Raw genomic sequence first — 20,647 nt, 5'->3', positions numbered from 1 at the left:
GCAACAGCCTTAGCTCAGTGTACAGTGGCACGTGTGTGTTTGGGATGGTTCCTATAAGGCTGTATGTACAGTACATACATCAAAATGTCTGACAGGAGAGGAGAGGAGGAGAGAGGAGAGGAAGAGGAGGGGAGAGGAAGAGGAGGAGAGGAAGAGGAGAGGAGAGGAGAGAAGGCAGGTCGCTTGAACGGGTCTGACAGATGATTCCAGTCTTTCCTTGTAGAAGGATAACTCAGTCTGTTTCTAGAACCATGACTTTCTCCACCTTTTCTTATAGTTTTCTTCTTTTGCTAATGTTCATGAAGAACCTCAGACAGCTAAGATGCAGAGGCATGAGCTTGTGTTAGCCTAGAGGACATAGTGCAGAGTCAGTTTATTGAACATAGTAGTTTCCAGGGCTCTGAAAGAAAATGACTCTGGGTGTGGTAGGGATGTTAGGACTGTGGAAGCCAATGATAAAGAAGCGTTGGAGTTTGTGTTGCGAGGAGAAAGAGGAGTGTATGTGGGGTAGGGAAGGAGAACGTAAATTAAAGTCATGGTCTAATTTGTTACATCTATAATGGCAATTAATTTGGCAAGTCTGGTGTTTAATGAGCTTCGTTACAAGTTGCATCGAATCTGTTAATTACATGATGTTCACTACATAATGATGCGTAATGATTCCCTGTGTCTGATTCATGGTAGTATGGATACAAATATCAGTCAGTGGCTTTTAGTTCCTAATTGGACTGAAATAAATATTGTATATGGGACAAAACTTTTAAGCCTTCACTTGAAGCAAAAGAAAATACTGTTTAGGATATGCATATGTGCTAAGAGTGAGACAGTATCCTAATCATAATATTAGAACAAAATGGGTCTGCACTACCCAACAGATTTAGAATATCAGATTTATAACACCATGATTTAGAATAAAAGATTTAGAACACCATGATTTAGAATAAAAGATTTAGAACATCATGATTTAGAATAAAAGATTTAGTACATCATGATTTAGAATAAAATATTTAGGATATCATCATCTAGAATATCAGGTTTAGAACATCATGATTTAGAATACCATGATTTAGAAAGTCAGATTTAGAATGTCAATTTTAGAAAATCAGTTTTAGAATATCTTGATTTAACCTATGATTTAGAATAATAGATTTAAAATATCATGATTAGAATAACAGATTTAGAACATCGAATTTAGAATGTCAGATATAGAATATCATGATTTAGAATATCAGAGTTAGAATATCACAAATAGCTGTATGAGGTGTTTAATTTTACCCAAACAGTACCAGAGTTTTTTCAAACACACTTCATATAGGTAATCAGTCTTCAGCACCTGGTTAGGTAGATCATGGGTGACACCAGTCAGTGAAAGCAGTCATTTGCTATTTTTGTCCAAGCAAAGGTAGTTTTGTTTGCTTCTGGAAGAAGAGACGATAATAATCACTTCTGTAATCTAATGTAAATGTCTTCACTCTTCGGAGTTTAGTTTCTGTTAAGAACGAAATATGACTCAAACTTAGACAAATAAAACTAAACTAAAACCCACTGAGATTGTTTATCTTGCACTCATCTTTAGAAAGACAGCACATCAAACCACAGATTAGAGGGTTTTTATAGTGACAAAAACATTTCATAGTGGAAAATAACCAAGAGTTTTCATGACTGATTCCAGGGATATAACAGCAAATTCAAGACAAAGTGGATTAACATTAAACACAGAGCATTTAATCATGAAAATCTTTAAATGGTCTGAGATGTTCAGAGAAGTCAAGAACCTTGGAGCATGTGATCAAAGCGGTTTAGACTTCAGAACACTGTGGAAGGTCGGGAGGGTTTCCAGCAAGATGATCAAAATTACAGCCCTTTCCTCTATTAATAGTGACTGTGCTGAAATGTCCTCAGCTGTGCTTTAGCGCCATCTATCTGCAGGGCCTGAAACACATGCTATATTAATAAGTAAACGGATTACTACCACTGAACCTGCTGTTAAAGGCAGTGTTGTGAAGTATTACAGTTTAATAGAGTTATGATAACAGCACCTTCACTATCTCTGAGGATTGCTAAGGATTGCTTCATATATTGACAATAATCCCAGTGTTATTAACCAGTGTTTGAGTAATGTTGCAATGCCATTCTGCTGTGTATATAAGCTTATCTGTTATATTTGGTGGAACAAAAGATTGTAGACAGCTGCTCTCAGAAAAATAGGCTGGCTGTATATTCTGGTCATTTTTGGCCACTAAAATTTGTTTTGTTTGCCCTGGTTATTTGTAGTAGCTCAAAGAGCGCCAGACAGCGCAGATAGACGAGGAGCGGTGATGAAAGTTCCGCTGCCCGCCCGTCGGCACACAGCCTCTGATGTATTTACAAGCGCAAGTTTTCCCCGGCTGACGGGAGAGCTCACTTTATCCAATATCCAGCATAATATGCCCTCGCTGTTTGTTTTCTGTTGGTACAGCTGACAAGTGAATCCCTCTAGCCTACTCCAGTCCTCTTGTTTATAGCCCATCTCACTCCTCAAAGGACCCTCCCTCCTCCCTCTCTCTCTCTCTCACACACAAACACACACACACACACACTCGCGCGTACTGTGGTGCCGGAGCCGTGGGTAGAAAGCGCTGGAATGGACTGGTTCGGAATGATGCTGACAGGCAGAGAAAGCAGTGCTGAGTGTGTGACAGGCTGCAGATAAAGCAGCTCGGGACCGATCAGACTGATCTCTCTGTAGCTCGGGGACTCTGTCGTGTAGCGTGGGGTTTAGGGGCAGCTCCCGTCATTCCACCCACCACGGGCATCTCCATCGTGGTGCCACCCTCGGAGGAAGCAGCGCGGGAGGCGTGTGGGCTCCGCCATGGCTCAGCCGGGAGGGAGCCAGGACACGCTGGCTGTCCCTAGCAAGCAGCTCCGCCGCGGGGACCAAGTGGGTCTGAACGAGGACCTGGTGCGCATCCTGAGGGAGACCTTGCTCCAGCAGGAGTGGCCCCGACGCCCACGGGGCAGGAGGTCCCTGTCCTCGAAGTCTCCACGCCTGTCTCCCACCACCATGTCCCCGTGCAACTCTCCTCGCCTGCTGCGACGCATGCTCCTCAGCACCAGCGTCCACAAGCAGCGCCGCTTCACCGTGGCACACACGTGGTAAGGTCCAGACCCGCTGGGTCGCTCGCCGCCCTGGTTCTGCCCGGCTGCGCGCCTGGTCTGGACTACCCCGTACGTACTAGCGCATTACCGACCTCTCTGTTTATTTTAAGGACATTATCCTTTGTCAGCGTTAGAAACGTTTCACATTCCGCTCTGTAGATGGAAAACTGAGCTCTGGTCATTTGCTGTCTAAGTGCTTTACTGCGCCCTCTCATTTTCTCCATTTCGTCATCATAGTTACCACTGTTATTCATATTATGTTAGTTGTGTCCTGCGCAGTGTGTGTGCGCCATCTTTCCACGCGAGCGACTTCTAACTTGACTGATTTGTAATTTGGTGCAACTGCTCATTCTGTCGCTCTGCAACCTTCACTTGCTTGGTGGTCAACTTTCAGCGCTCCTTAGCTTGACTGGTGGGCTGCAGAGCCTCTGGTTCAGCTCTGCACACACTGAAACACACTCACACACTCACTCTCAGCCTTGTAACCTCCACGTTTTGCTGCCATGGTTTATCAATATCAGGCAGGGTATCTTAGCAATAATTTTGTCTTATATATTTTGTGCCGCCTGCAGCTCTTTATGTAAACAGTAGCTGTGAGAAGAACCTAAGAGAAGTGGGATTTGGGAGGAACCAACTTGACTACATCTTCCTTTTTAGACAAAATCCTTCTGTATGTTTGCTGCTTTTTTATGGTCCAAACGTATGTGGATAGGTTTTATTAGCATTAGAAGAAATGTAGGCTCAGGAAATGCGATGTCAGCAGTTCTACAGTTCGGTCCTTTTCTCATTTCTCACCGACAGTGCATGTTAAGACACTGGGATTTAATCGGTCTGATCTGGCACACTGACCCCGCTGAGTATCCCTGACAGAAAGGTGGCACAGTGGATAACACTGTAACCAAGGAATCCAACAGAACACCCATGGAAAAAAAAGACATCCATGTTGTAAATCATGTCGACATGTTAATGTGTCTCACCCTGACAAACTGCATTAGTGGTGCAATGGCGTGTGTTATGCATGCCCGCCTGCCCCTTTCAGACAACATATACTGAACGCAGACGAAGCCCAGAATGAGAACAGCTGTCGTAGTGCCAGCTCGCTGGAGATATGCAAACATGCCATACTTCGGCTGTAGGTGCAACCGCCTTATTTATGGCAGTGTGGCTCTGTCACCAACTGAAGCATCTGACCTGTTTAAATGTTCATGCCATATAAGCAAACGCCGTGACAAGCCCAATGACAGTTTTACTCAGTGATGATAACACAGGCCACTGTATGTCGTTTATGGGGAAGCCATCTGTTTCTCTCAGCTCTTTAAATTGTGAATTGTTAAATTAGTCAGCCATCTGTGACATTATGGGATATTTTAATAATTCCAATGTCTGGAGGTCCTGTATTATTTGTCCTCAGGTCCATATCATCCTTTTCAGAATCATCTGATGTCTTTTTTTCTCCCAAACTAATTGACGTTTGCCTTTGTCTGCGTGCCATGCAGTTCACCAGCTGCTGACCTCTCAGCTTTAGCATTCCACCCGGGCAGGCTGGGCGTAGCAGACCTGCTTGTTACAGCTGCTGTCTGACGAGGAGCAGGTCCTGGATGTAAACAGGCATCTTGTGGCTGGAGATTCACTCTCAGCGATGAAGAGTGGAGAGCGGAGTGTGGAGCGTCATGTTGGTCTTGTGTGTACTGAGCAGGTTGCCGTTTGATGTAGAGATGATTGCTCTGCAGTGCGAGCGTCATCACTGGCATGCTCCAGAAGAGAGGTGCGCCCAGGCAGTGATTTTAAAAGGGATTGGAGCTATGGTTTGCACAACGTAAAAAGAAAAAAAAAATCCCATTCTTTCATTACAGTACATTTGTTCATGCCTCATGCTGTCGAGTGGAAGATCACAGAATCAGTTGTGTTTTTCTCTGAATTGCTGAAGCCCTTTGAAACATAATGCCTCTTTTTCCGAACCTGCGCAAGATCATCTTTGATGTACATTTCTGAAGATGATCCCATGTGGAAGAGGCCTTTGAGGGTCTAGCTCTCCTGGTTAACCGGGAAAGGAAAAATGGGAATATGTGAATCACGAGTCTCATTTTTGCTCATCTTTGCTTTCTGAAGTGCATATTGCATTTTTAAAAACAAATCCACCTTGTTTGTCTTCCCATCTGCACCCCAGGGCCTTGTTTCACTGACCTCCAGACCTTTTTCACTGAGATTGTCCTCATCTGACAGGTAATGTCACTGATAATCACAGGTCTCAGGCACTTAGGTGCAAACTACTGTCTAATACTGCTTGTTGCTGTTACTAATGCAATAGTAGATGACTTAGAAGTTAGTAGCAGTTGTGGATAAGTTGATCGTCCCAGGCAAGTAAACAGAGCAGTAATGGGAAATGGACCGTGCTGTCAGCTGGTGGGAGAAACTCACTGCCACTGTGTGACTACCACCCGCTGATCAGGTCTCTCCTGATCTGTTATAAAATCCTACATCACTGACTATGGAACTTCTGCGCTGTACAGCCAGGGTCTGTTCAAACAATCCTCACCAGCAAATTCAGAAAAGCTAGGAGGACAGTTATGTGTGTGTGTGTGTGTGTGAGAGTATGTGTTTGTGTGTGTGTGTGTGTGTGTTTGTGTGTGTGTGTGTGTGTGTGTGTGTGTGTGTGTGTGTGTGAGTGTGTGTGTGTGTGTGTGTGTGTGTGTGTGTGTGTGTGTGTGTGTGTGTGTGTGTGTGTGTGTGTGTGTGTGTGCACGCGTGCGCGTGTATTGCTACAGCATATTTTGCACATCAAACCTTAGAGAAAATCGCCTGTGCTGGCTAAGACGTTGTTTGGCTCAGCCTGGGTGACTCAGGGGCAGCTTGAGACAGACGCGACACATGGCACGCAGGCATGGCACCTGGCATCTGGTGCTTGCCGTGTTCTGCTGCCCGGCGAGGGATATTGCACTTCAAAACAACACATTAATCAACTCCTTCCATGAATAAGCAATCATGCGGACCACCTTGATCACCTCTGGCCCGTGCTGTCGAGTCAGGAGTTGTCACGTGGGTACTCTGCAGCTCTTTGAAGCGTTTGGGTTTTAGGGGACATGGTATAGGCCCGCGAGAGTTGTTGGCAGAGGCTTTGTTGTTGGTTCTTCAGTATTGTCGCTGGTGTGGGAGGTGACACTCCCTTTGGCTTCAGAGTTTTAATAACAGTCTGTCCAAGTGCCTCTGTTCTCTGGCTCTCTGAAATTGCCAGTAAATCATGCAGAGCGGGTCTCTCTGGAGTGGCTGATGTTTTTCTCTCTTCAGATTGTTCATTGGGCCTGGGTGACTGGACACAAGCACTGGGATGTTATACTGTGAAAACAAATATTTTAGGATTTGAAATTAAGTTTACAAAAGGCATCAGCCTGATTCCCTGAGTAGCACCTTAAATAGTAAATAAATTAGCCTTCATCATCTTATCAAAAACAGACTAGTAATAAAACCTGGGGGATGAATGCAGCGGTGCATTCGCAGCTGCCGTGGAAACGTGCTGTGAGAGAGGTGTGAACACAACGTGCCGTGAGGGGCGTCGGATCTGTTTCAGATGACCAGGAGGGAGTGTGAAAGGGGCTATTTTGTGGAATCACTGTCCACACAGGTTCATTTCAATATGAAAGTGGCCAGCTGCAGCCAGCTCAATATTCTGTCTCCCATCCACAGCCTGAGCGGGGACGTCCCTTCAGTGAGTGCCAGGCCGTTCATCCTCTCTCACGTGCCCTCTCAATAGCCTCATTACCATTCTGGGTGTTCGATCTGCAGCCAAGCTCCCACCAGGGATAACGCTGTTTTCTTATTGCTTTGGCTTTAATGTGCATTTTGAGATATGTCCCTTATCACTCCTGCCACCCCCTAACAAACAAACAAACAACAACAACAGCAAACAATTCACAGATGACATCTTGGTGACATTTATTTCCTAGGCAACTAAGCTTTCCGGGAAGCCCTTGTAGTTGCATTTGTACTAGCTGGGCCTCAGCCTGCTCGAGGGACGACTGTAAACGCGCCAGGGAACCGGTCAGAGCTGCGCGACTGAGGGGGCATCACTGGAACAGCGTGACTGGGAATGACCTTGGGTCATTAGAGGGAGTCTTGTTTACTGCAGACTAAATGCACTTCTTGAGTGCTGTCCCTTAGCTCCCCAGTACACAAAGTGAGGTTTACTACCATTATTTTGTATTAATTAATCAATTCATACATTTTTTTCGCCTTGTCATTTGTCTGAAATTAACAATGCTTATTACATTTGGTTATTTGATGGCAACTTAAAAGCTTACATTATTTGTTCATTTTGATGTCTTTCTTGTTTATCCAGTGAATGCGGTGCTTTCTACATGTGTATGTTCTAGTTAGCTGAATCAGGGAGAATTCACCGGTTCTGGGGACAGATTCACATGAGCCCAGCTTTTCATTTCAGTGACATCGATGTGTGCCTCCCCTCACGTCAAGACTGCCATGTTGGCACTGCAAAGTTTGCCTGTGTGTCCCTTTCAACATCCCTGCTGGCTGAGCTGCATGGGCCACGTGAACCAACACACAGCCAGGTGCCGCCAACTGGTACCATCCCTGCTGGCTGAGCTGCATGGGCCACGTGAACCAACACACAGCCAGGTGCCGCCAACTGGTACCATCCCTGCTGGCTGAGCTGCATGGGCCACGTGAACCAACACACAGCCAGGTGCCGCCAACTGGTACCATCCCTGCTGGCTGAGCTGCATGGGCCACGTGAACCAACACACAGCCAGGTGCCGCCAACTGGTGCCATCCCTGCTGGCTGAGCTGCATGGGCCACGTGAACCAACACACAGCCAGGTGCCGCCAACTGGTACCATCCCTGCTGGCTGAGCTGCATGGGCCACGTGAACCAACACACAGCCAGGTGCCGCCAACTGGTACCATCCCTGCTGGCTGAGCTGCATGGGCCACGTGAACCAACACACATCCAGGTGCCGCCAACTGGTACCATCCCTGCTGGCTGAGCTGCATGGGCCACGTGAACCAACACACAGCCAGGTGCCGCCAACTGGTACCATCCCTGCTGGCTGAGCTGCATGGGCCACGTGAACCAACACACAGCCAGGTGCCGCCAACTGGTACCATCCCTGCTGGCTGAGCTGTATGGGCCACGTGAACCAACACACAGCCAGGTGCCGCCAACTGGTGCCATCCACTACTGCCACTGCATTGCAGCCAACCACATATTTTAAAACTAGTCTCCAAAACTTGACAGCTAGTCCCAGAATGTGTTTCTGCTTAGGTTAACCTCAGCAGAATTCACCCATGAGAAGAGATGCACTTCGATTACAGATTAGCAGGCGTCATGCTCTCAGTCACGTTCCCAGAGCTCACGGGAGAATTGATAGCTGCTTTTAATGGAGAAGAAAGGGCAAGCATGCCATTTTACTGCCATGTCATTAAAGGTTTCAGCCTTTCAGCAAAGTGTCAAAAGTGGCCCGGATGGATAATATACACAGGGGCTGTGCCCTTTACTGCTGAAGTGCACACACAATGTAAGTGTGTATGCGTTTTGTGTAAATATTTGACGAACCTGACTTAATTTATGCCAAGCCAAACATTGCTATGGAAAGCAATACCCTGAACACATGACAAACCACCTTGATGGAGAAGTCATAGCTGTAATAGTGCAAGGCTATGTTCAGTGAGTGTGTTTAACTCAGCTTGAGTTCATTTGTACCTTACGGCCATATTTGTTTGATTTTTGTATCTTCCCTTTGCTTGGATACATAGATCGTGTCTCACAAACACACACGCACACACGCGCGCGCGCACACACAAACAAACCACATAAGAGGTGACATAACTGTGTCAAATACAACTCACTGACACTAGTGTGAATATCTGCCTTTTTTCATTTTTCTTATGAAGTGATGGTTTCTAGCTGTGTCCACTAGAGGGCCTCAGTCAGCAGAAGTAGCTGTTTAGTGCCACTCATGCTAGTTCTGTTAACATTCTCACTGTGACTTGTGTTCACCGTGAGTTAATGATTTTTATGACTTTTATGATTATTGGTTGTCGCATTGTTATGAAACCAACTTGGTTAGAATTTAAAATTGACCCTCCAGGTCAACTAAGACATATTAATAAATACACATATTGCAGTGCCATATCTTTCTTGATAAATGCTTTACAACACCAAGGTCAATACTGAAAAAAGTGTATGAAACCCTAACAGTTTATTTATATTTAATAACTAGGTCTAGTGTATCATTTGTTAGCAGTAACATCAAACTCTGGATCAGTTTGCACAGCAGTTAAGAGGAATTGGGTCATTTTCTTCAGTTTAAGCCACCGTTTTGCAGTTCACATAGACATGTGTTTGTATGATTGTAACACTTCATGATCCGACCTCTTTTTTGGGGTATTAGACCGATTCCACAGGTACTGTTTGACTTGTTTAAGGATTTTACAAAGGACTCCTGCACTGATGTTTACAGGACTGGAACTACCCTGAGAAGGGTAACAGCGGTGACAGAAACCATGAACTCCTTAAAGAGAGGACGCTGTGATGGAGTCGCTGCCGTACCAGTGAGCTCGCTCTTAGGACTGATGGCCAGAGCATGTTATGCCAGACCCAGATTCGAGTGTGATCACTACCTGATTGTGAACTGGTGGAGGCCCAAGTCCTTTGAAATCTATTTAGAAATCTTTCCAGCCTTGTCTGAATGCATAGTGAGCTGTTTACTGTACATACATGGGTTTTTAGATTATCAGTGCACATCCCTGATACAAAAGCCCTCTCGTTTGTTTAGTAGCCTAAATATTCTGCCTGCTGTAATATCTTATATTGGTGCAGTATTATTCGTGTACTCAAATGATGCAGCAATGGTTATTGATGCAAATAAAACTTTACTTACAATTTTAGCTATGTTGAAGGTCTTTATGGAGATTTCAGTTATTTAAAATTTCCTTTCGGTTAAAATGATACGTACCTCAAAATCTGCCTACATATGCCGTGGGGAGGAAAGCAGCTTTCTGTGTCTGGAGATAATGAGACACACCCTTTATTTTAGATCTTATCACACCTTTTACCTCAGTGACCTCTGATGCTTGTTCAATAACGATTGCAGTGCCAAATGTTTGCTACATGAGAATGCCTTCATTTGCTATTATGACTTAGATGAAGGTCAAACTTTAGGAGCCAGTAATCCACATAATTCAAAAGGATTTTCTCTGAGTCAGCCTGAGTCAGCCTGAGTTTCCTCTGAACCCGTCTGCGTTGTCGCGAAGCTCAGTGTCAAGCGTCAGAAGGGCTTTTATTTTGCAGAATTATTGTGTCACGCGTCAGAAGAGCTTTTACTTTGGGGCATTTTTGTGGGGCACAAAAGACAAAGAGTGTCCATCTGCTTTATTGCATCTGTGCTGTACACTCTGATCATCAGGACATGAACTTGTATGGGCATCAGCGGTGAAGCCGTGCGTGGGTTTGCCTTCGGGAACCCAGACTTGGTGGAGAAGCCGTGATTACTGACGTGAATAAATACATCTGAATAAAATGGTGATCATACAGGATATAGGATTCACATCTCATTAGTTTAGTCTTTGCATCTTCAAAAAAATGTAGCTGTTGACAGTAGTAGCTGATTTGAGTTGACTGGAAGGCGTGGTCAATGTGCTTGACGTGATCATAGTGGTGTGTCACAGATGAGTGACATTCTGTGTTCGTTTATAGGGAGTTTTCCATGTGGATGAGTGTTTGCCTTCGCATGCATACGCAGCAGTGAGTAAGCATTTTAATTTTGTTTGTTGCCAGGATACATACACAATGACGCATTTACATTTGTCACGTATTGCAAAGAATGTTCAGCCATAAGGATGAACCCTCAAGACAAGCCGATACTTGCTAGCGTGAGACGTAGCATGTCCTCCTTGGGTTCAGAAACACCGTACAGGCCTGTCACGTGTGCCTTTGGATGAGAAGTGTAGTCACTGCAGTCACAAAATTATTTAAGCCGAGCCACTGAACATCGTTTGAATCTTAAAACCAACCTGTGTGAAAATGCCCCCTGAGCACATACGCCCAGATGAGACCTGACTTAGAAGGATTCAGTTTCATTAGACATGTTCTGAGCAGACTTTTCATTAAGAGGGTTATGGTTGACATGATGTGTACTGTAACTTTGATCACAACTCTAACTAGCACTGGGGTAAACCCGTCTCGCCTCAATCGGCCCTATAAACTTATAATGGGGTTTTCGTTCCCTGCACGTTGACGTAAGCAGGGGCCAGTACACACACCAGGCACCATCTGGCCAACTGAAAAAGCACGACAGATGTTACAGTTTGAAACACTAAAAATATGCTTTGGTTTAATGGCACATTGTTAACCCCTAACCCTTTACCAGACCCTTTTACATTCTCAACAGATACGCATATTCTGTTTGCTTTTCTTTCTCTCTCTAGCTATGTAAATATCTTATTTAATACCATATTTTGCATTATTATTAGTTTATTATTTGTTTATTATTATGCATTATTATTAGTTTATCCATATTATGTGCATAGGGCATATTATTGTAACTTTCTGAAGTATTGCATTTTTATACTCCCGTTTTAGCCTTGGGGCGGTCACAGACGGGGCGGCGTTGGTGTGAGAAAATGGGCTTGAGAAGGCTGAGGTTATCTGATGGGTGTTTTTATAGCCTGCCATAGCAGCACAGCGTAGTGTAGGTCGGGTTGCCTGTGGAAGGCGTGTTTTGCTGTGTTCGCCACTTTGCTCCCTAATGGTTCAGCCCTTCACTGACCTTGCGTTTCACTCTGCACAGATTACTGCAAGATCACTGCCAAAATCCGATTTTCCTAATTGGGCCTGGCAGAGCATGAAAGGGCTATTAAACTGCACCATTCCATGTCTTGGAAGTCGTTTGTATCGGTTGCCACAACTCCTTTTCGGTTTGTGCAGGGTGAGGGGTGTGTGTGGCACTGGGTGAGGGGTTTGGGAATTGAGGAGCAGGCAGAGGGGGACAGAGAAAAGGGTTGTCAGTGCTGACGCGGGCCCAGCTCAGAGATGATGTCAGCAGTGTACGCATGCACGCTCAGGGTTTCGCTTCCACTTACAGATCACCATGTTTAATCCTCGCCTTCCCACTAATGACGCCATGAACCGCTGTGATATTTGCTGCTTTCTAAAATTGCACAGGCTTCACAGGCAGACTTACGGTGCTCTGTAGTTCTTAAATCCTTGCACACCTTAATAGGTGTCTAGACTTTTTAAAGCTGTTTCATTTATTTTTTTCCCCTGTCAATACTAAATATACGTTTTGGAATTTTTTTTATATGCAATACTTTGATGGAGTGTCTGCTGTGGAAACTGTTGAATATCTGATCTGGATTGACTTCTTACAGATTCTATGCCTAAGGCTGAATTTAAATGAAAGCTGGACTGGGGTTTTCAGTATTGGGGCATCAGGGATTCCTCAGAGGGTTTATAGTGTTTATTAGATAAGAGATGAGAGACGATAGCAAAGCAGGATTGGAAGGAAATCCTTAATGAGCCATCACTAAGCTTTGTAGCACATGCGCGCGCGCGCACACACACGCACGCACGCACGCACACACACACACACACACACACACACACACACACACACACACACACACACACAGAGTGTCATAGACCACGTATCTCCTTGTCAGCTGCGACTCTTCCACAGTGTACACTAATGTACTAATATACTGTGGCGTCTTCCTGTAAACACACACACCCACACACACAGAGACCTACCTACATCAGCTGTCATGCGCTGGTTTGTCTATCTCTCAGGCAGAACAGGACTGCTCCTGTCAGGCAGTTTTCCCTTCAGCACATGGGTTAGACAAGCGCATTCCTTGTGTGTCGGCCAGAATACAGGCAGATCAAAAATAACCTTCAGGAAGTCTTTCATGTTTTAAACTTGAGAAGTCCTCTTTGAACAGAGTTTTCTGATGGGTATTTTTTTGTATCTATAAACAATTTCCAATTGGCTGAAAACATTTTCCAATCCAGGCTCCCCAATAAAAGTCTAACATGGTCAAACGTGAAATGTGAAATTCCCAGTAACTTGTGACTAAGTTACCAGAACTGGTCAGACAGCAAACGGCCCTTCAGTCAGCAGCAGGAGATCCCAGAGTGAAACACATGTTTAGTGTTCAGAGCCCTTCCGTGAGGATCTTGTCTGGTCAGTGGAGGCTGTTATCTGAAGACTAGTTAAATCCGCGATCATTACCACGGCGTGGTAGGGTTTGAACACTAAGCTGTGTTGCAGCCCAGTAAACCCACTCATATAAAGACCGTTATCTTTGACTATACGTCCACTACGTCGCACAGAAGAGGGTGTGCTGCCTTTGTGTGATTTTGCTTCTTTTAACATTTCCACTTGTCAGCATCTCAAAACGCCACACACCACCCCCACCACCCCTCGTTTGCTCTTTAGCAGTGACGAGTTTGGATTTTTGGCAAAGCAGCTTTGCGGCAGTGCAAATAAAAATGGTTGAAATGTAATTTGAAGGTTTAATAAAAAGGTTGAAATTTAATTGTAATCACTCTATTGGATTTTGCCTAAGTCTTTTCTACCACAGAAACAGATGCAAAATGGCTTTACATAAGCAGCCCATAGAGAGGATGTGTGCTAACACTTCAAGTTTAACAGGGTTCATAAAGGTTGTTGGTCTCACATGGCTGTAATGCTGAAATCAGGTTTTGAGGTGAACAGAACAACAATAGTGGAACTGGAGTGTGTGCATGAGACCTGAACCAACGACTTTTCTGTTAAGAGTCTTGGGTGTAATATCATCCAGACTGCTCATGTCAGTGCATTTCATGTTATGGTTCCCAGCCTCATGTATTTAAGATTTTACTAATCAGAAAGTCTCATTCCACAAGTTTGGTGTTTCGCTACTTATAATATTTGCATAACTCAAAGGTTTGTTATGGTCTCTGTACCCTCTACGCATGTGAAATAACAGCGCGGAGCACTCTGAAGTTGAAGGGTTTTATCACAGTGTTATTATGCTTTGTAATTTGCCTGTTTTTGTAGCGTCTCTTTACTCAGTGGAAACTGGCTGATTAGCAGGACTTCCAAGGGTCTGAAGTTCAGTTCCTGCACAGTAGTTTCCCAGGAAAGGCATGCCAGACTAACCTGAAACACTGGCTCTTTTTCAGATCAGTACCACATTCTGAGACAACGGAAGAAATCTTTCTGAAACAGTGTAGCTCACAGGAGAATGCAGGCTCTTCTTAGAAAGCTGTGAAATATCACAAGCAAGTGTGGATCTCTACAGTCCTTTCAACAGGGATTTTTTCTGTATAGTACAAACATTGCACAACGATAGTTTATCTAGAACATGTTAAGTTGAAATCCAAACAACATTTCCCTCTTCTGGTTGGAATTACAGAACACCCCTGTTCACATCACATCAAAGCCAGCAAACACGTGGGATTTGATTAGCGAAAGTTGCACCCAGGAACAGGTTTGAACCTTCTAATGTTCACACGTGCCTCTAAGTGTACTGAAGCAGCTTTCGGAAGTCCACCAAGAACACGTGGTAAGAAGTATTTCACGCCAGTGCACCTCTGCAGTCAGAGGTTTGTTTACTGGAAGCACAGTATACTGCCCCGTCACACCACGCTCTTACTTCTTCACCCATTGTGCGTGACATAGGGGGCGCATCTTTTCTGCAGTTACTGAAACGTCCGTCTTCAGTGTGAGCAAACAAGGGTTGGCTGCAGCTTGGGAGCACAGATATTGAGCATGCAGGCGAAAATACGATAAATCGGACATAACAGAATTCCAAACTTTAAATCTTCAAGGACAGCATTGTTGTAGTTGGACTATTTAAGTTTAAAAAATTAACTGTTTGTGAGAGGGTAAAAGCTACTGCTTTCTGGAAAGAGCAACTCATGTATCCACTGTCTTTCTAGTGTCGTAGGACCCTAGCTCAATCTAGCGCCATATTTAGTTTAGAAGAAACTAACAGAATCAGTTATTGCTGACCGTTCTGCAGACTGGCGCATCAGTGGTTGTACGTGCAAGTTTTGGATGCGGAACCATAATGGTGATGGTGGCACATAATGAATAGTCCTGTCTGAGGGTGGGCGGTAACGTTACAACTGCTCATTAAAGGATGCTGCGTGAACATTTGTTGTGTGTATGTGTGTGTATGTGTTGTACGATGCTCCCTGCAGTGACTCACCTCTGTGTGAGGAGGAGACTGAGAGGTTTAAACACACTTCTTCCTCACTAATGCAGAATTATTGTGATCCGTTTTAGAGCCGTTCAGCTGAGGGGCCTTTCCCACTGAGAACTGCATTCCTGCCAGTGTGGCTGTTACTACAAGACCGTCATCCTGTTTGCATGACTCACGGTTCTCTTCTTTTCTCTCTTTTAGGTAAGTTCTTCTGATGTTGGAGGACTGCAGTCTTTACCATTAATCTGGTAAAGTTTCGCTTCATGTTTTACTGTGGGATAAGTTCTTCCTTCTGCGCAGTAGTATTACGGTATGGTGATCTGCCCTTCTATTCTGGTCAAAATGATTGCTCCTATCAAAACAGGGCGTGGAGATTTGCTCTGTATGAGCCGTCTGGGTTTACCCAAAGCTCACTGTTGCAGTTCACAGTCCTTAATGAGCTTTTACATTTTTCCACCACATATCTTAGACACACAAGCAGAGAAAAGAGCCTCAGAGAGCCGTGTCCGCTCTCTTGGGCGGATACTGGTCTCAGGGTCATGCTTTCAGAGAGCTGCAGAGGCCAGCAGGCATTTTCCACACGCTCCCAATTTTATGCAGCGTCACAGTGCTTAGTTTAGGTTTTAAGTTTCAGTGAACTTGCTGTTTTTTTTGCTCATTTAAATGGGATTTGAGCTCTTGTATAACCAGAGGGGCCATCGCCTCTTGGTGGAAGGCAGTTTTAAATGTAGCAGTTGAGAGGCATGGACTTTGTACAAAATAAATAGCACCAAGCAGATAACTTGTGTATTATTTATTTCTCTGTTATTTAAATGAATCGTCTTTCAGTGCTCACACGCAGCTCTGCTCTTCTTCTGAAGCTCTAACACTCTGCTGTTCTTCTGTTCTTCTGTAACGCTTTCTACATCATGCACATGTATAATTTAAAGTTTCTAACCGAAAGTCTTCTCGTTATCCTTTGAAGCAGGACACGTACATTGTAAGCACTCATCTTGGGTGCGTTGGGTCTATTTCGAGCTTCATTAATATTCTGATAATGGGATGTTGTATGGATGAGTCATTTCATGTAACTGGGGGTACCATGGCCTAATTTTGGAGAGAGGTCTGTTAATATTAATGAACATCTACATCAAGAAAGATGCCTCCGTTTCCCTGTCCTAAACCTCATCACTCTTGCTGTGTCATCTGGGCGTTCTGGAACTGTAGCTCAGTCTTGTCAGTATAGCGCCTGCTGGAAATCTCAGTGTTTATGGGGAGATGGAGCAGTTTTAACAGCATGTAGGAACTTCCAACGTCTGCGTTTTGAAATGGCCCGTTTCCATGGAGCAGACGCAACCACAGCAAGAAATGTAGCGGTTGCTCCTCCCACCCTTAAGTGGTAAGCACGGTCATAAATAAATGTGTGGAAAACAGCTTTCAGAGAGCTGCTTTTTCCCTACCATGTGCATTTTTGAAGATAACTGAGTGCTCTGGCCACTCATTCTTTGCCCACCGAAGCTGAACTCTGTTTCTTTGGCTCCCATTTGTCCCACGATTACGATTCTCTCACTGCTACACACACTCACAGGAGATATTAGTTCTTCTTCTACACCACAGCTGTTCAGACACATTTCTCCTTAGGTCCCCTTTCCCTAAAACACACGTCAATATACAAACTACAGCAATGTATGGATACAGAAAATCAAGTCAAATCATCGTGTTTATCCAGAACTTTTACTGTCTATTAACTGGCTGACAAAATGAGAAAAAGCAGCAATAACAGACACACACACACACACCTACACACACACACACACACACACACCTACACACACACACACCTACACACGTACACACACACACATACACACACCTACACACACACACACACACACACACACACACACACACACACCTACACACACACACACACACACACACACACCTACAGACACCCACACACACACATACACCTACACACGTACACACACACATACACACATGTACACATATGCACACGTATACACACACACACATACACATACACACACACACAGGTACACACATACACACACGTACACGTACACTTACACACACGTACACACACATACATGTACACACATATACACACACATACATGTACACGCATACACGTACACACGCATACACATACACGTACACACACACACACACACACACACACACACACACACACACACACACAATTTTCCTTATAATAGTGTGTGATTTACTTTTTTGATTTAACGTTACAGTGTGAAGGACGTACCAGCTTTTGTAAAGAGTCTATTGAGCTTAGGTTTTATGTTAAACAGCTAGTCTTATGTTGTTCACCACCTCCAGTTTTGATCTGCACTTAGGCTTCAGGACAGCCAGTACAGATAACCCAGCTTCTCATAGACATGATGAGCCAAATGGCAGAAGGCCACGCCTTGCTTGTTTTGTCAAGACTAGATAGTCTTGCTGAATTTTCAACTAGAACTCAGCCACTGGTTACCCACTGAACCGCACATCTGTGGTTCTGTCTGGCTTCGACAGAAAAGGTTGAATGATCCAGTCATCTTAATTTGTGCTTTTGACTGGAGCATGTTTGTCCAGACTGGCTTTGAGGCTGCGCAAATGATTCCTCATGAGCCCAACACTTGAAAGTTACAGTCTTGTCTGTCGCTAATCAGTAGAACTGGAGTCTTTCCAGGCTCAGTCTGTATTTCCCATAGCTGAATTTTTCTCTTAAATGCTGTAACTTTGTTGTTTAGGTCAAAATGGTTTGCTCCATTCTTTGCAATGAAATGTTTAAAGTGTTCAACCTGTCAGAAATGTCAGCAAGGTATTCCAGAAGTTCCGAGTTTACACAGCACCGGTGCGGTTGTGTTCTTGGCCTCCAGCAGAAACTCCTCACCTCATTCCAGAGTTCACGGCAGCACTTTCGCTCACAACAGCCATCTAACCTCCCAAGTCAGCACAAATGACAGCAAAAAGGTGGGATTTCCTTGGCTGCAGTGAGAGCCTTGCGGTGGTTTCACAAACATGAGGCACTCTTTCCAGTATCTTAGCTCACTGGTACAGATAACCAAGCATGACTCCCACATCAGATTAATGTTTGCAAAGATGAATCATTGACAATGTTAAACAAATTGCCTCATGCTATGTAACTGATTTGCAGAATAAAAAAATCCATTCACACAAGAACAATCCATGTAACTCATGTTGTAACTCATCAAATTGCCATTATTTGGCACATCTGTAGCTTCATCCAGATGGATTGTAAATTCAGATGCATGTAGACGGATCGTAAGCTGTTCGTGGACATTTTCTGGCGTATCTGCTATTCGCCGAGCCACCGTAATGTCAGAAAGCGCCACAGTTTTCAACTCTTCAGCAGCGCCAACGCCAAGCCTTGCGCCACGTCCCGCTAGCTACGGGGAGAACGAGGCTCTGTCCTGTCCATAACGGCACGCTGTCTCATATGGCGTCTTATAGGACATTCAAAGGAGCTTGAGACAATTTTAATAAAACTTTTTTGTGTGTTCAGTTTCAGTGCAAAAAAGTCTTCACATTTTTTTCCGAGAGGTGACCATGTTTCGTGTCTAAATGTCGTTTGTTTTGTTGGATTTATGCTTTTGTTAACAGTAGTTTCACAGATGACATGCTGTGACCTTACCTAACCACATACTTTCATGGCAGTAAACCCACATTTTAAATCATCTTTTTTCTGTCATATTTTCACTTTTTATATACATATTGACTTGGTTTTTCTAATGTTGATTTTGTGGAAATAAAGTGGTTTGTTTTGGGAAATTTGACCTATGGCCAGTTGATAACACGACATTTTCTTTGACTAAAAATTCAACCATTATTACTAAATTAGAATATGAAAAATAACAGATTGTGAAAATATAAACAGTTTTCTGACAGAGTGGTTGAAATATTAATTTTTTTTTGCAGTTTTCTGTCTCAGTTCACATCAGCGACCCCTGAAATTCCAAATGGTGGAGTCTGATCCGGTTGGATACCTCTGCTCTTCACCTCCTGTCTCTGACCACCAGCAGGTTGCCAGTTTTGGTGTTTATCACAGCACTAGCATCTGAGGGTTTCTGTGCACTCTGTCTTTTTATCCGGCATTGTGTGTTGCAAAAATGGCAGACGAAGATGTAAACGACGCCATGCTTGTTTGTTGGAATTTAATAATGGGATACCTACTAAAAACTGTGTGGCTATGAGAATGACTAAATAAGCAACCTCAGATGCACTTAACATTTTGTGTTTTAGATATTTGTGTTTCTTTCTGACACTTATTTATCTAATCTAACCGGTTTGTGAAACTTCATCCTCTGCTGGAAGAGCCGGTCCTGCACTGCTTAGCTTATAACAGCATCTTTCTTTTTGTTGTCATAATGTCTTGTTGGAAAGTTGAAGCTTTTAAACCTCCATCTTCCGCTGGCTCGCTTCGCCCCTGCTAGACGGAAACGAAAATGTGAAAACCCACTGCAGGCGCGAAGCGACATTTGCGGAAAAAACATTAACAAGCTGACAAAGTAACTGATGGATTTTTAACTACTCGATGTTGCAGTAGATTAGCGGTTGGGCATTTCAGTCAGCTCGGTCATCTTTGACAGTCAGAACGTAGCCTGCAGGTAGGACACGGAATGGCTTCTCTTGAAACAGAGAACTGGCAGGCTGCACTTGTCTCCAGAGATGTGCTCTTAAATGTGATCTTAAATGATCTCCACCCTGAGGGGGCCTTAAGAAACATCTCTATATTCTAAAGCAATAAAGCCTCCTTTAGCGTAAATAAACATGGATGCCTACAAAGTCTCATTTAAAGCCGCCAAACAGAGGTTGAACCTCTGTAGCAACTGATACCTTGTAGCTCTGGAGTTGTTTGAATGTGTCTCCATTGTACCAAATACCAAACCCTGAATCTATAGGTATTAGATTCAGAAATACTGCAGAAGTATTTCCTATTCTAGGAAATAAAATATCAATTTCCTAAAATCATCTTTTTCTATAACCTCTGGGGCTTGTATTTAACCTTAGAAAGTACTCAGGTGGTGTCTTTGATTCCTGGTGGGTTCATTAGATCTAATAGAAGTGTTCTGGGAGTTCAGGGAATGCACTGGGATATTTTAACTATGCTTCACAGCTCAAACCACGACACTCTCAGCTCTGGTGTGGTCGGGCTGCCTGCCAGTGTGGAAACATCCACTGTGCATAATAATGAGTCATCGAGAAGCTGCCGGCCTGGGCAAATGTCACCCACTCTGCTGGTGTGCGAAACCCGCACCTCTGATGTCACGAGGTGAAGCCCGGG

General features: G+C 44.1%; 1 protein-coding gene across 3 annotated transcripts in view; it reads left to right on the top strand.

Annotated features, from left to right (window-relative positions):
• LOC113584247 (cAMP-specific 3',5'-cyclic phosphodiesterase 4D-like) overlaps positions 1-20,647 on the top strand; it is a 96,833-nt gene that overhangs the window by 22,302 nt on the left and 53,884 nt on the right. The window contains exon 1 of one of the 3 annotated variants that reach the window (XM_035535218.1): positions 2,583-3,135. The exons of 1 other annotated variant lie outside the window; for it this stretch is intronic. In XM_035535218.1, coding sequence (XP_035391111.1) covers positions 2,852-3,135 — 284 coding nt within the window. In that variant the 5' untranslated portion in view covers positions 2,583-2,851. Of the gene's footprint in view, positions 1-2,582; positions 3,136-19,365; positions 19,386-20,647 lie in introns of those variants that run through there. One more of the 3 variants, XM_035535224.1, reaches the window with a different exon arrangement.

The sequence above is a fragment of the Electrophorus electricus genome, chromosome 17 (assembly GCF_013358815.1).
Source record: "Electrophorus electricus isolate fEleEle1 chromosome 17, fEleEle1.pri, whole genome shotgun sequence".
Taxonomy (NCBI): domain Eukaryota; kingdom Metazoa; phylum Chordata; class Actinopteri; order Gymnotiformes; family Gymnotidae; genus Electrophorus; species Electrophorus electricus.
This window is presented reverse-complemented; position numbering and strand designations above follow the sequence as displayed.